This window comes from Drosophila mojavensis, unplaced genomic scaffold (assembly GCF_018153725.1).
Source record: "Drosophila mojavensis isolate 15081-1352.22 unplaced genomic scaffold, ASM1815372v1 contig_74, whole genome shotgun sequence".
In the NCBI taxonomy this organism is placed as follows: domain Eukaryota; kingdom Metazoa; phylum Arthropoda; class Insecta; order Diptera; family Drosophilidae; genus Drosophila; species Drosophila mojavensis.
The window spans coordinates 25,804,694-25,821,193 of NW_025318899.1; the positions used below are offsets into that span (position 1 = coordinate 25,804,694).

The 16,500-nt window shown below is 36.8% G+C and overlaps 1 protein-coding gene across 1 annotated transcript; it reads right to left on the bottom strand.

The window, feature by feature from the left end:
* Positions 1 to 6,771: 6,771 nt before the first annotated feature.
* Positions 6,772 to 13,066, bottom strand: LOC122757621 (neurocalcin homolog). Its single transcript, XM_044010334.1, has 4 exons — positions 13,048 to 13,066; positions 9,001 to 9,119; positions 8,340 to 8,528; positions 6,772 to 7,019 (listed from the first exon to the last, which is right to left on the bottom strand). Exons 1-4 carry the CDS (start codon positions 13,064 to 13,066, stop codon positions 6,825 to 6,827), a joined length of 522 nt encoding a protein of 173 aa, XP_043866269.1. The 3' UTR covers positions 6,772 to 6,824.
* Between the last annotated feature and the right edge of the window lie 3,434 nt (positions 13,067 to 16,500).

Genomic DNA, 16,500 nt, shown 5'->3' on the forward strand with positions numbered 1-16,500 from the left:
ATAACTGGGTTTCGATAAGGTTTTTTATCGATAAAAAAAGATCGAGATGAGTTATCGATTTTTAATGATAAACTTGATATGCGCGCTGTAATTACGGACATTTAAAAAAAAATTTGAAGTCTCTAGCTCTTATATCTTCTGAAATCGACGCGTTCATACATACGGACAGACGGACAGACGGACAGACGGACAGACGGACAGACAGACGGACAGGGCCAAATCAACTCAGCTCGTCACCCTGATCAAGAATATATATACTTTGTGGGGTCTGCCACGCCTCCTTCTCCCTGTTACATACATTTCAACAAAACCATTATACCCTGATTTCCCATTGAAAATGGGTTCAGGGTATAAAAACACAATGTTAGGATTAGGAAACAGCTGTAAAACTTAGAGCAACATAAAAATTTGCAATCAAAAAGATTTAAGAGAAAACGATTGTATACCCAAATTAATGTTAGGAAAAGATCCAAAATGCGACTACAGCAACGCAGACCACATCGAAAGCTTAGAAGAAATCCAAGAAGACATCATACTACTTAAACACTTCCAAGGCAGAAGTAAGTGGGAGGACACTGATCAAATTGTCCAAGGCACTTTACTTATAAAATACCACAACTGCTCTATCACGATCGTTGACCGAATATTCTCCAATACAGAAGAAACACAAATCAACCCCAAAACCCCAATTATACAAATATCGGTATCCGAGGCCAAACGCTTGCGGGTCCTCAGTCTAAAAACATTAGATAATCTTCAAATAAATAACACCAAGCACTTAAATCTGTTACAGACCCACTCCGCTACCAACAGCATTGGTTTATTAGCATTGCTTGTAGGTTTTGCCATAACAATAGTGTTAGTCTCAAAAAGGCGAGCTAACAAAAAAGAAGTAATCCTACAAATCGCTTCCGAAATTCCAAACACCGTCAATCACCCAATCACCAACACTTCCGAACATCTTTCAAATCTTCAAATCACCAACATCCCGTTTTTCTGACACTTGAGGACAACTGTCAAATTGAGGGTGGAAGAGTTAACGTAAGTAAAGTCAAAAGCAGTTCAACGCCCTGCAACACGCACTGCGCCAAAAATGCTGACCTATGGTCTGCATTGCATCCGCTCCAAGCAGCAAAAGAATTCTTAAGAATTATGGTTACGAGAGCAACACGCGCAACCGCTGGTGCAACCGCTGGCGCATCCGCTGTAGTCGTAGTTAGAATGGTGTGAACGATTTTGGATTCGAATTGAGGGGCGCGCTAATATTTAAGTACCTAATTTTATGTCAATGATCGTGGGTTTGCCTATCAGAATGAATGTTTTTAAAAAATGTAGTACCCAAACAATTTTTCTCATTTGTAAACTCGAAGCGTAAATCTTCTGGTTTGCCGTTCTGTCTATTGTCTATTGTCTATTGTATATATATGTGTATATACAAAGATATTAATTGCATTTTCAATCCTACAGATAATTTGCACACACAAAGAAAACGTTCCACCGAGACATCCACATAAAAGCACATTATACTATAAGTTATCAAATAAGCCTATATTACTACTAATACATATAATCGAGAAAACATTTTAAAAATTAGTATTAAGTAACCATATCTGTACATTATACATATAATCACACATAATCATATCCTCTAAAATTCATGTCGACTATCGGCAAAGTAAAGAAATTAATACCAAATTCTAGAAGCAGAGCAAAAATTAGTACTAGCTTAACAGACATTAGGGAAATTCAAACAGTAGCCAGGACAGAAGACGTTACACCCATGACTTCTAACTCTAGCTCACCCCCACCTAATCAAGGGATGGCTAACCAAGCCGATATGCTGAACACCTTAAAAATCCCGGACGCTATCCGTTTTATACCACCATACGATGGAAACCCCAAAACACTTAGCGAGTTTATTACCAATGTAGAGGAAGTTCTTTTACTAATTAGAGGTACCGACCAAACACCTTATGGACAAATACTCCTTAGGGCAATTAGAAATAAAATCGAAGGAAAAGCCAATGAAGCAATCATTGAAGAAGGGGCTAGCCTTAACTGGGATGAGATCAAAGAGGCACTTTTGCTGCATTGCACAGACAAAAGAGATGAAGCCACCCTTATGTTCGAACTACATAACCTCTTACAAAACCCACTTCCAATCCAAAAACTTTATGACAAGGTTTGCGAGATTAGACTCGCACTATTTAGACTAACCGACACAAAAAAAATAGACCCGAGCCTGATTAAGACCAAGAAAAAACTCTTCACAGACGTTTGTCTGAACTCATTCCTATCAGGAATCAAGGGTCCCTTAGGTACAGCAGTCAGAGCAATGAAACCCACAAACTTACGAGAAGCTCTAGAATGGGCGTTAAAAGAGCGCGAAATTTATTTCACCCAAAACGCACAAAAGGGACAAAATCAAAACCGTAGAATCGAAGATTCGAAACCTAGCACTTCTAGACAAGGGAATTACCAGGAGATACAATTTACAGAAAAGAAAATAGACGAAATAAATTAACCGCTAGATTTTCTAAACATAAGATATTAGCAGATCAGGGCATAACCCTTCTAACATCAAAAAATCAAAAAGTACATAAGTCTAAAGTTAAGAAAAATATAAAAAGAATATAACGATTCAAATTACATTACAGATTACATTACATTTACGCACAAGAATTTAACGTGCTACAATTTTCGGAAGATAATAAAATCACCCTAATAAACTTAGAAAATGCGAAACTCATTACGACTCATAAATACTTAATTCATCAAATCAATCTGCAAGACTCATTAAATAACATTAAGAAATTCGAAACATCTCTAGATGAACTCACTAAATCACACCTTTCAAACGAAATTGTTAATTCTATTAGAACCAAACTAAACCAAGTAAAAGCAAAAATTTTTTCTCTAATACCTAAAAATAGAAGCAAGAGAGGTCTAATAAATGGTCTTGGCAGTGTTATAAAAGTAGTCACAGGCAACATGGATGCCGACGATGAAAAACGAATAAATACAAAATTTAATGAATTGTCAAACAACGAAAATAGCATTATAAATAACATTAACAAACAAATTATTGTCAACAAAGAAATAGAAAATAGATTTAAGAATATATCCGATCATATCAATAAAGAACAAGACATAATTAATAATTTCATAAGAAATTATAGAAATAACATATTCAAAACAATAAATGATGAAAATAATGAAATCCATATACTCCAGTTTACAGAAAGAATTAACGTAAATATATCCGATCATATCAATAAAGAACAAGACATAATTAATAATTTCATAAGAAATTATAGAAATAACATATTCAAAACAATAAATGATGAAAATAATGAAATCCATATACTCCAGTTTACAGAAAGAATGAACGTAAATATAGATATTCTGTATAATCATATTAATAATATTGTAGAAAGTGTTCTGTTAACGAAACTAAACATAATACCTAAATTTATTTTGAACGAAAAAGAGATGGAAATAATTTATAATATTATGAACGAACAACAAATGGAAATCAACACAGACGAACATATATATAGATTGTTAAACCTAGAAACCGAAATTAAGAACACAATTGTAAACTTTAGGATTAAGATACCAATTTTCGAAAAACATAATTACACACTATTACATATTATTCCACTAGCCGTAAATAATTCTAAGTTATTAATTGTACCAAATTTCGCTATCCTAAGCCAAGCCGGCAAACCAAAATATTTTAACGACAAATGTACAAAGATACACAAATTATTCATCTGCGAAGATCCTCCAATGACAAGCAACCTACCGGACCAACAATGCTTAGAAGGCATACTACACAATCAAACCTCTATATGCAACGTCAGGGATATGGGCAACACGGAGGTCATCCAAGAAGTAGAACCAAATCATATACTAATACTCAACACGAGAAACACCACTATAACCCCGTCATGCGAGAAGTCAAGAAGTATCACGGGATCAGCCATGATCACATTCACGAATTGCTCTGTCAACATCAATGGCTTAACATATGACAACACGGAAACCACGTACAAAGAAGACATCACTATATCAACACCGACTTTACAAAACATCAAAATTAACAACACAATAGAAGAAATAAGTCTTCAAAAACTTCACTTCCGAGCTCTAACAACACAGGAACAGATAGTCAACATCAGAGATGCAAATTTCAATAATTTAACAATAATATACATCCTACTGACTACACTTATAATTATCACAGCTGCCTGTTGGACCTGTAAGCCGAAGAATACAGTGTTCATCCCAAACGAAATACCTCCACGGGAAATGCCTATCTTACCTTCGTTCTGGCCATCGCTTCACACTAGGGGGGGGGGAGTTACCATCTCCGCTCCCCTCGAGTTGATACCCCAGAAGCCGCCTCGCCTTTCAGCTGAGTCGACAACTGGCTATCGTGTGGGCGATGTCGGCTAGCATTTCCGCTCTCAATAGAAGTCAACAACTTTACATTGTGGCTACAATGTGAAGACTTCTATAAACAACAAATTGCAACATCAAATTTCGATGCGTCGGCATTCTGCCGACGACAAGCTGGCTTAGGGTAGAGTTATAAGATCTTTATTCTGTACAGTTCAGTGCAGTCCAGATTTGTAAATGACAGAGAACAGTTTATTTCGTAAATAAATCAAGAATCTTTAAAATTCAACAACCCTGTTTGTTTAAACAAAGTACTAATCATCAAATTGTCGGAGGATACACCATTCCCGAAGGAAACACACCACCCTTTCTCCTCCTCATCACCAGCAGCAACTGGTAACTCGCGTGCTATACAAGGACCTAGTAAAAAAAATTTAAGTCTCTAGCTCTTATATCTTCTGAGATCGACTGGTTGAAGCATACGGACAGACGGACAGTCGGACAGAGCTAAATCGACTCAGATCGTCGCCCTGATTAAGAATATATATACTTTATGGGGTCTGCCACGTCTCCTTCTACCTGTTACATACATTTAACAAAACCATTATACCCTGATTTCCCATTGTATTCAGGGTATAAAAATTTGTTGCAAAATGTGGCGAAATTATGCCCGAGCATGTAAATACATAAATTGGAAAACCACCGTTAGCATTTTCGTTTTCTGTCTGCAGCTAAATTTCTAGGAAAGTACGGTGTACGAAGACTTTATTGGAGCCAAAAACATGTCTTTTTATGAACTTTTAATTAAAACTACTAAACTAAGCAAGACATAGACCTACATCTTTTTGTAAAATAAGATTAATATATAAGATGATAAAAGTGTATCAAAACTTTGGTAAGATTCTTACTTACTTGATATGCGCGTGGTATACACGGACCTAGGAAAAACAAGTAAGAAAGCTGTAGTCGAGACTGCCCGACTACGAGATCCCCTGAACCCTTCGGGCAACTGATATTTCAATAATTATTCGCATATGCACACTTACACGCACATACACAGACATACGTACGCACGCATAAACACGCATTGGCTGCAGTGTTGGCCTACAATAGGAACTTGATTGCTTAATAACTTTTCTTCTGGACGGGCTATCTTCATGAAACTTTCAGATTATGAATATAACATAGATGCACATGCATGTATTTGCCAAAGCACAAGTCCCTAGTATTTGAAATACGCCTATTACAAATGTGACGGTGAGGGGGTGAATTAGAGGTGGGGGATAAATTTTGATAAAAACCGAAATTGTATAAAATGCATATAAGTATACATAAATAATACATAAATATACATAAATTTGGAGACTCTAGCTTTAAAGATGTAGGAGATATCAATTTATTACTGGTTTTCGATAATGCTTTTAATCGATAACAAAATAACGGGGCAAGTTATCGATATTTAAAACAAAAGTCGATATGCGCGTGCTATACACGGACCTAGGAAAAAAATTTCAAGTCTCTAACTCTTATATCTTCTGAGATCGACGCGTTCAAACATACGGACAGACGGACGGACGGTCAGTGCTAATTCGACTCAGCTCGTCGCCCTGATCAAGAATATATATATATTTTATGGGGTCTGCCACGGCTTCTTCTGCCCGTTACATACTTTTAACAAAACCATTATACCCTGATTTCCCATTTTCATCTGACCATCACCGGAGAGTCTGGTGAATTTGGAGTCATCGGAATCATCGGACTATATATTTAAAATTTGGAGACTCTAGCCTTAAAGATGAAGGAGAAATAATTTTATAATTGATTAGTAAGTTATCGATTTTTTGATATAAACTCGATATGCGCATTGTATATACGGACATTTATCTTCTGAGATCTTTATTATTCTGAGATCCAATATACCCTTATTTCCCATTTTCAATGGGTTCAGGGCATAAAAATGGAAAAGCTTCAGGTCAACTCTTTAACTAACAGAGTAGCACTAGTACAACGACAAATTAATTCAAGACATAAGAGGACCAACCTGATAAGGTTATAAGAACTGTAGAAATTGCTGACTGATGGCTGATGCATTTTTCCAGGGTATAAACAGTCGCCGTATCTTGTTATATCTCATCATACCTTGTATTTTTTAAAGCTATCCGGTCTGTCGAATAAAATACTCCTATCAGGTTGGTGGCATTAATGAAAAAAATTTTCTGTGCTTATTAAGATTATCTCCAAGTTGACTCTAGTTTTGTAAACTCTAACTTTAAATAAATTAAAAAATACTTGTAAGCAACACAACAAAACTTAATTTTTGATTTATGTTTATATTTGCTTAAATTACATTATTTATCCAAAACAATATTTTATTAATTCACGTTAAAATGTTTATTGCTTGTGTGTTATTAATTTTTAAGCTAATGTGCCTGTGGATCACACTGCAGAAGCCGAACTATTGAAGGATCACTTTTTGCTCCTTCTATAAATTCATCCAAGCTTAGTTTTCCGTCTTTGTTTCTATCCATTTGACGAAAAAATTTATCTGTTCTTTTCTCCGGTGTGCTTTCATCTTCTGGCATTTTCATGACCGATCCAACCATTTTGTATATTGCCTAAAAAAATTGATGAAAACTTTTAAATGAATAACATATGTAATAATCTGTAGTAAAAGTTAAATTTGTATCCAGTATCTCTTTTCCCCTAAAACGGTAACAGATATGCACACAGAATTGCAATACCATCTTCAGGGATCAACATCAAGCTGCTGCTATCTATTTCAGTATACAACATTTCAGTGAAAAACAAGTAAGAAAACTCTAGTCGAGACTGCTCGATTACGAGACACCCTGAACCCTTCGAGCAACTGATATTTTAATAATTATTCGTACTTGCACACACACACAGTCATACGCACGAACGGGCTACAGTGGTGGCTTACTATGGGAACTTAAATGTTTAATAACTTTTCTTGTGGATGGACTATCTTCATGAAACTTTCACATTATTATTATAACATGAATATGCATGCATTACCCAAAGCAAAGTCTTTAGTATTTGAAATACACCTTTTACAAACTTATGGGTGAGGGGTTGGATATAGGGGGGGAGGGGGGGAAGGGTTAACAAAAATCGAAATACATCTATATGTATGTATATTAACAAGTAAGATACCCTCCAATCTGATATTCTTTTCGGCACACATACATACACACGCACGTATTAGAACGCGCTCTGCCAACTGCGCAGTAAGCAGCGACTGTGCTTGGGCTGCGCTTCAGTGTGGGCAATATTATACGAATTTATTTGATGAATAATTTATTTTTTCGATGTACAATCCTTATGAAACTTTTAGAACATAATCATAATGTTCAAATGTATGTACATTCCAAAGCATAAGTCTCTAGTACTTGAAATACGCTTTTTACAACGGTGAGGGTGAGGGGTGGATATAAGGGTGGGGGGTAAATTACAACCAAAATCGAAATTATATAAAATACATATAAGTCTACATTTAAAATTTGGAAGCTCTAGCTAAAGGTGTAGGAGACATAATTAAATAACTAGCTTTCGATAAGGTTTTTGATCGATAATAAAATATCGGGAATGGTTATCGATATATAGAGAAAAATTCGATATGGGCGTAATATACACGGACCTAGGAAAAATTTCAAGTCTCTAGCTCTTATATCTTCTGAGATCGACGCGTTCACACATACGGATGGACGGACAGGACCAAATCGACTCAGCTCGTCAAGAATATATATACTTTGTGGGGTCTGTCACGCCTCCTTTTGCCTGTTACATACATTTCAACAAAACCATTATACCCGGATTTCCCATTGAAAATGGGTTCAGGGTATAAAAATGAAGTATAATGAAATAAAGCCCTTTATGGTAATATATCATAAATGTCATAGAGAAATTATATTTACCGTAACAATTTCAAGCATTTCCTGCCGCGATATGTATCCGTTTCCATCTAAGTCGTACATTGAAAATGCCCATTTCAATTTTTGCTCAAGCTTCCCGCGAGATGTTACACTTAATGCGCATAAGAACTCTCTAAAATCGATGGTTCCATCACCATTTGCGTCGAATGTTCTAAACACATGTTCTGCGAACTAAAAATTTTTTTTTTAAATATATTTCGGTACACATATTTTGTGTAGTAAAATATAGACAATAATTTAACATACAATTCTATTATTTGTATATGTCTGTTTATATGTTTAGAAAAACTTAATACAACGAATGAGGAATTGTATTTTGATACGGAAGCCAAATATGCAATAACAGTAAATAGCTTTTGTTTTTATATAAAATCCAATCCGATGCAAGCATACAATAAGGATTATATTGTTTTATCATAATATATAACACCAAATACGATTTATTTTATTTTATTAATTTGGACGAAGCTCTTTTAGTATTATTCATACAAATTTAATTTTATAAATTTATCAGATTCTACTATCACCTGTATCTATATTCGTATTTGAATTATTTAATATATATTCTTGGTTATTAGCTGCGAAATATTAGTGACAAAACTATAAGGGCAGTTAAGGGCATTATATAAAAGGTTCGAAATACCTTACTTGCGTCGCCATATGGAAAAAAGTTTCCATATATTTTTTTAAACTCTTCTACTGACAAATGACCGCTCGGGCAATCCTTTAAAAACCCCTTATACCATTCTTGAATTTCAGCATCTGTAATTTAAAAGAAAACAGTTAAGAAATTGGTTAATAGAACGCTTTTCTAAACGTTTTTTTTACACCCTACACCTATTGAAAATGGAAAATAACGGTAATTAAACAATTAGGTTCAGCAAAAATTTTGTTAACAGGTAACATATTCTTGATCAAGGCGACGAGCGGGCGCGATTTAGCCTTGTTACCCTATATATCCGTCCGGCGGTCTGAATCTATGAACTCATCGACTTCAGGATTACTGGAATCATCGATTAATAACTTTATCGGAAACACTAACCAGAGAACACATAGACTAGATATGTATGTAGTACAATTTTTTCCTTCACGAAAAAATACGACGAAGAGACCAGACCAGACCAGAAAAGGACACCTTCCCCAACGAAGTACGGTTATGAGCTGTCGCTCTCTCTATGGTCTCTCAAATATCAGCAGCGCACAAAAATTGAAATTTGTTCGCAATGATCTCAGCTCTTTCCTTTTTAGTGAAGGGCATACCAAAATCTTAAAAAAATCTTTTGCACGAACGTAGCATGAACGCTTTTAATATTTTCACTATTATTTCTAGGAAGGGTATGAAAGCATTGAGACACATAAATTATATAATTTGGCGACGGGTATGCACACATAATGAATGTTTAGGCGACGAGCAGGCACACACACATTTCCAGTCCCTCGCAGTCCCTATTTATATGTACATATGAGTAGAGTGACCATCCGTCCTGGAATACCGGGACATGTTCCGCTTTTGAAAGTAATGTCCCGGTGTCCCGACCTGACACGAAACTGTCCTGGTTATACTCATTCACGAAAGTGAATCAGTATATTGGTTTTGTGCAATGTCCGTCTTGCTGTCCGTCCGTCTGTCCGTCTGTCCGTCCGTCCGTCTGTCCGTATGAACGCAATCTATTTCGGCGCTATTGAAGCTAGAGACTTGAAATTTGGTAGCAAAGCGGATAAAACGGTATCTCCTAGAGTTTTAAAGCTAGAACGCTAAAATTGCACGTGGACTAATGTTATAATTATGTAAAGATTTATGAAAAAATGATATGTTTACGCCTGCTAAAGGCGTGGAAGATCGGACGTGAATATATAGTGATTTTTCAAACTCTGCTGTATTTTGGACAATATTTATGCTAAATATACCATATTGGAGGTTATACATACTCGGGCTGACCACCCAAGACGAAAAAGCTAAGGTGGATAAATGTCCACCCACAGGGGGCGTGGTAAATCGCAAAAGTTTATACCTCTTAAACTAAAAGAGCTAGAAGGTTCAAGTTTGGATAATTAAGTTACTACTTCCTTTATCGATGAGCCAAAAATAATTGTTACGCCTCTTTAGGGGCGTGGTATATCGAAAAATACCCTGTAATTTTCATATTTTTGGAACGTAAGCTTCCAATCCAGCTAAGTTACCGCTAGCTAGTTCTATGAACTGACCAAATATGAGGTGTCTACGGCCACTAGGGGCGTGGCAAATCGAGAAAAACTGAATTATTAGAGCTAAACTTAGCTAATCAATTTCTGATGGGATGTGAATGAGTATTCCGCAGTCGTTAACGCCCGACTGCAATGTTCTTACTTGTTTCGAGTATTTTAACTGATCGAAAAAGAAATGAGCACACTAGACAGTTATCTCAGTAAAATATTAGATAAGCATTCCAATATAGTATCCGATTTAATTGAAGTTTTTAGAAGCAAGCAAAGTAACTCACCTCAACACTCGATAAGCTTAGTGCAAATTAGGTTAGCTTACCTTGATAAAGGAGACTCAGATGAGAACGGACAAGTGGTAGAAGATTGAAAAAAAAAATAAAGGAAAATCTTAAGTATGGAATGGGAAGAATTATTTTTCCATATCCAAGGCATAAAAGAAAATTTCAAAAAATCTTATAAATGTGTAACGCTGAATAGGAACATTAAAAAGGAAATTCTGAATAAACACGCAAAAATTCTAGTTGACTCTTTCAATGAGGCACGAATATTAGTGCATGTTAATAGAGCAAATATAGGTAAAACGAACTGGTCAAAGATTTTTAACCTATTGATCAAGTTACGTGCAAACCTAGCAAGATTCATCGTACAGTTCTCGTAACAATTCAATAAATCCCAAAGATCCCAAGCGAAAAGTTGAGATAATTCACAAGAAGACAAATCAAGAAATTCAGTATAGTATTTACATAACAAACTCCGAAAACGCAGTCATAAAATTGCTAAATACAACAAATATAGACCAAATCATAAACATAGACAATTTAAAAACTGAAAACTACGAAGCAGTTGAAACCAATCCAGAACAAAGAGAAAAACAGTACTAACAACACTATCTACAAATTTTCCGTCACAATTTCACAGTCAACTTATGAAGCTATGCAAGAACTATAGTGATGTATTCGGATTGGGGACTGAATTAATAACAACAAATAATTTTTACAAACATAAATTAAGACTGATAGATGATGAACCAATCTACATTAAAAATTATAGAAATCCGCATAGTCAGAAAGATGAAATTCAAAGACAGGTCCAAAAATTGATAAACGTCAAAATAGTCGAACCCTCCGTACTTGCTTACAATAGCCCACTTATAATGGTACCGAAAAAATCCTTACCAAATTCCGAAAATAAACAAGTAAGAAAGCCTAGTCGAGACTGCTCGAATAGGAGATAGCCTGAACCCCCTAATCTGATATTCTAATCATTCTGCATTTCTTTTCGGCACACATACATACACACGCACGTATTAGAACGCGCTCTGCTAACTGCGCAGTAAGCAGCGACTGCGCTTGGGCTGCGCTACAGTGTGGGCAACATTATAAGAATTTATTTGTTGAATAATTTAGTTTCTAGACGTAAAATCTTAATTAAACTTTCAGAACAGAATTATAATGTTCAAATGTATGTACCTTCCAAAGCATAAGTCTCCAGTACTTGAAATACGCTTTTTACAACGGTGAGGGTGAGGGGTGGATATAAGGGTGGGGGGTAAATTACAACCAAAATCGAAATTATATAAAATACATATAAGTCTATATTTAAAATTTGGAAGCTCTAGCTGGAAAGGTAAGGCTTTTAATCGATAATAAAATATCGGGAGTAGTTATCGATATATAGAGAAAAACTCGATATGCGTGTGATATACACGGACCTAGGAAAAAAAATTTCAAGTCTCTAGCTCTTATATCTTCTGAAATCGACGCGTTCATACATACGGACGGACGGACGGACGGACGGACAGACAGACAGGGCCAAATCGACTTAGCTCGTCGCCCTGATCAAAAATATATATACTTTGTGGGGTCTGCCACGCCTCCTTCTGCCTGTTACATACTTTTAACAAAACCATTATACCCTGATTTCCCATTTTCAATGGGTTCAGGGTATAAAAAGTAAATATTTTGTTTCAAAGAAGAGATCAAATAAGTAATCAAAAACGGAATTAGATAAGTAAATAACAAAACAAAAAAATTATAATTACAGTTAATCATGGCAAACCCAAGTAACTTAATAAGACCATCATTGTTGTCCGATGATGCGTCATCCTCCAGATCAGCACCCCCCAATAACACCCAAATGAATATAGACCAACTAACACAATTAATTTCGAAAATTGCCATCGAGACTCTAGCAATAAACAATACAGCTGAATCAATCAGACCAAGCCCTTTCGACGCCCCTGACGTATCAATCAGACCTGAATATAGTAATAGAATATCCGAATTAGACAAGGTTCCAGATATAGTCAAAGGTTTAAGAGAATTCAATGGAAATCCAGCTGAGTTTAGCTCCTGGAAGAAGAGTGTTGACAGAATAATGGAAATTTATTCAGGACAGGAAGACAGCCCTAGATATTTCGGCATCCTTCATACAATAAGAAACAAAATAACCGGACTAGCAGATACAGCATTAGAATCTTACAACGTACCACTCGACTGGAGTGCCATTACTAAGTGCCTGACTCTACATTACGCTGATAAGAGGGATATAAAAATCCTAGAATATCAGATGACTGGACTGACTCAAGGTAATCAATCTGTTGAAGAATTCCATTCAGTCGTTTATAAACATTTGTCACTTATTCTTAACAAAGTGGGTTGTATGAATGTGACCAGAGAATCTGAGCGATTACTGACTAAAGTATATCGTAATAAGGCACTTGACACCTTCGTAAGAGGTCTCCAAGGATCTCCCTGGACTTCTAGGAATTAAAGAACCCACTGACTTGCCACAAGCCCTTCATTTATGCCTCAAGTTAGAAAATCAAAAGTATGTCGCCTCCCAGCCAACCAAAAAGGCCGTATGCAATTATTCCGAGCTTCTCCAATAACACAAAATAACATTCCACGTCAGCCAATTCAATCTTATAGGCCAAACCCCAGTTTTTAAGAAAATAAAATAACACCTTATGGACAGCAGTTCAAGCAACAGCCAAGTTACACCTTCCCAATAGCACACCCTCGTCCGTCCGGACAACAATTCTTTCAACAGCCAAACTACAGTTATCCTGTAGCACCCCCTCAACGTCTGGACCAAAACCTTACCCTCGTCCCGAAACCATGGACGTAGACAAGTCCATGCAAACGAAGCAGGTTAATTATATTATTTGCCCAAATTTCGATATAGGAAAACGTCCTCCATACAACACAGGACCAGAACTAAACAAGTAAGAAGAATCTAGTCGAGACTGCTCGACTTGGAGATACCCTGAACCCTCTAATCTGATATTCTAATCACTCTGCTCTTCTGTTCGGCACACATACATACACACACACACACATACATACACGCTCTGCTAACTGCGCAGTATATACCCTGAACCCATTTTCAATGGGAAATCAGGGTATAATGGTTTTGTTGAAATGTATGTAACAGGGAGAAGGAGGCGTGGCAGACCCCATAAAGTATATATATATACTTGATCAGGGCGACGAGCTGAGTTGATTTGGCCCTGTCCGTCTGTCTGTCTGTCCGTCTGTCCGTATGTTTGAACGCGTCGATTTCCGATGATATAAGAGCTAGAGACTTCAAATTTTTTTTAAAATGTCCGTAATTACAGCGCGCATATCAAGTTTATCATTAAAAATCGATAACTCATCCCGATCCTTTTTTATCGATAAAAAAGCATATCGAAAACCAGTTATAAAATTATATCTTCTACACCTTTATTGCTAGAGTCTCCAAATTTTTAATGTATGCTTATATGCAATTTATACAATTTCGGTTTTTGTTAAAATTTACCCCTCACCCCTATATTCACCCGTATTTCAAATACTAGAGACTTGTGCTTTGGCAAATGCATGCATACCCATGTTATAATGATAATCTGAAAGTTTCGTGACGATCGTATGTCCACAAAAAAAGTTATTAAACATATACATATATATACTTTATGGGGTCTGCGATGATTCCTTCTGCCTGTTACATACTTTTCACAAAACCATTATACCCTGATTTCCCATTTTCAATGGGTTCAGGCTATAACAAGTAAGAAAGCTCTAGTCGAGACTGCTCGACTACGAGATCCCCTGAACCCTTGGAGCAATAGATATTTCAATAATTTTTCGCGTCTTTCAGCTTACACAAGAAACACGCACACACACGCACGTATGCACACACAGGCATACATACACACACACGCATACAGACACTCATACACACACACGCATACACACACAAACGCATACACACACACACATACACTATTTGAAGCGCTTTGGCCACGAGGAATCTGACGAGTGCCCCTCGTGCGAGCGAGGGCATGTGGAAGACGCCACCACATTCTTTTCGAATGTGGACGGTTCCTGGAGGAGAGGCGTCGTCTGGAAAAGGCAGTGGGCCGCTCCATCAGAGCGGACAACTTAGTCAACGCCATGCTGGAATCGGAGGAAGCTTGGGAACTAACAAGCACCTTCGCGGCCACGGTGATGATGGAGCTCCGCAGAGTCGAGCGACTGAGAAGACGAGCTGTCCCAGGCTAAGGTAGCGCATAGTGCTTGCGAAGCAATGCTTTACGGCCGTCCCGCAAGCACCGCGCGCTATCCTAGCCACCACGCAACTTGCAATTTGTTATTTTGTCAATAAATGAATATAAAAAAAAAAAAAAAAAAAAAAACACACACACACACACACATACACACACACATACACACACACATACACAAACACATACACACACATACACAAACATTTACATGCATATACACACACAAGCATAAACACGCATGGGCGGCAGTGAGCGCTTACTATGAGAACTTAATTGTTTAATAACTTTTTTCGTGGACGTACGATCTTCATGAAACTTTCAGATTATGATTATGACATGGATATGCATGTAATTGCCAAAGCACAAGTATAGAAGATATCAGACAACCATTACATGAAATACTTTTCTACTATGGAGTACCAAATTTGTAGTAGTAGATAACGAAAAATCACTTAATTCGGCCTCTCCTGCAGATTTCCTGCAAAGAGCTATTTACGAGTATAACAATTCCATACATTCAGTCACTAAACAACGCCCACTAGATATTTTCTTTGGCAGAAAGATTACCACAGACCCCGAACAATTCGAACAAGCACGCAAAAATAACATAACAAAACTAAAAGAACAGCAGACCAAAGACCTAAAATATCACAACCAATCTAGAAACCCTATACTAACCTACACAACTGGACAGATAATTTACGTAAAAATCAACCCACGACTAGGATCTAAACTTTCCTCCAGATACAAACAAGTAAGAAGGCTCCAATCGAGACTGCTCGACTAGGAGATACCCTGAACCCTCCAAGCTGATATTCTAATCATTCTGCACTTCTTTTACATACATACACATGCACTTATAAGCATGCGCTCTGCTAACAGCGCAGTAAGCAGCGACTGCGCTTGGGTTGCGTTGCAATGTGCAATATTTTTGTAGACATACAATCTTAATGAAACTTTCAGAGCGTAATCATATGGTTATAATGTGTGCACATTCCAAAGCACAAGTCTCTAGTACTTGAAATGCGTTTTTTACAAATTGGGGGCGAAGGGGGCGTGGTATCCAAAATCTGTAAATTATAAAATCTTTGTGTCCATTAACTCTATATACAACGCAAATTTGAAGTCTCTAGGTTTAAAAGTGTTCAAACTAGGCTGGAAAAACCAAGTAGATTTTTCGATTATTCTCGATAAAAAAGTTATCGGATGAGTTATCGAAAAAATAATGCAAACTCGTACTGCCTATGGTATACACGAGTATGCATGCCAAATTTCTCTCTAGCTCTTCTTCTGAGATCCTTTTGCTCATACGGACGGTGGGACGGACGGACGGACGGACGGACGGACAGACGGACAGGACTCAGCTCGTCGTCCTGATCAAGAATATATATACTT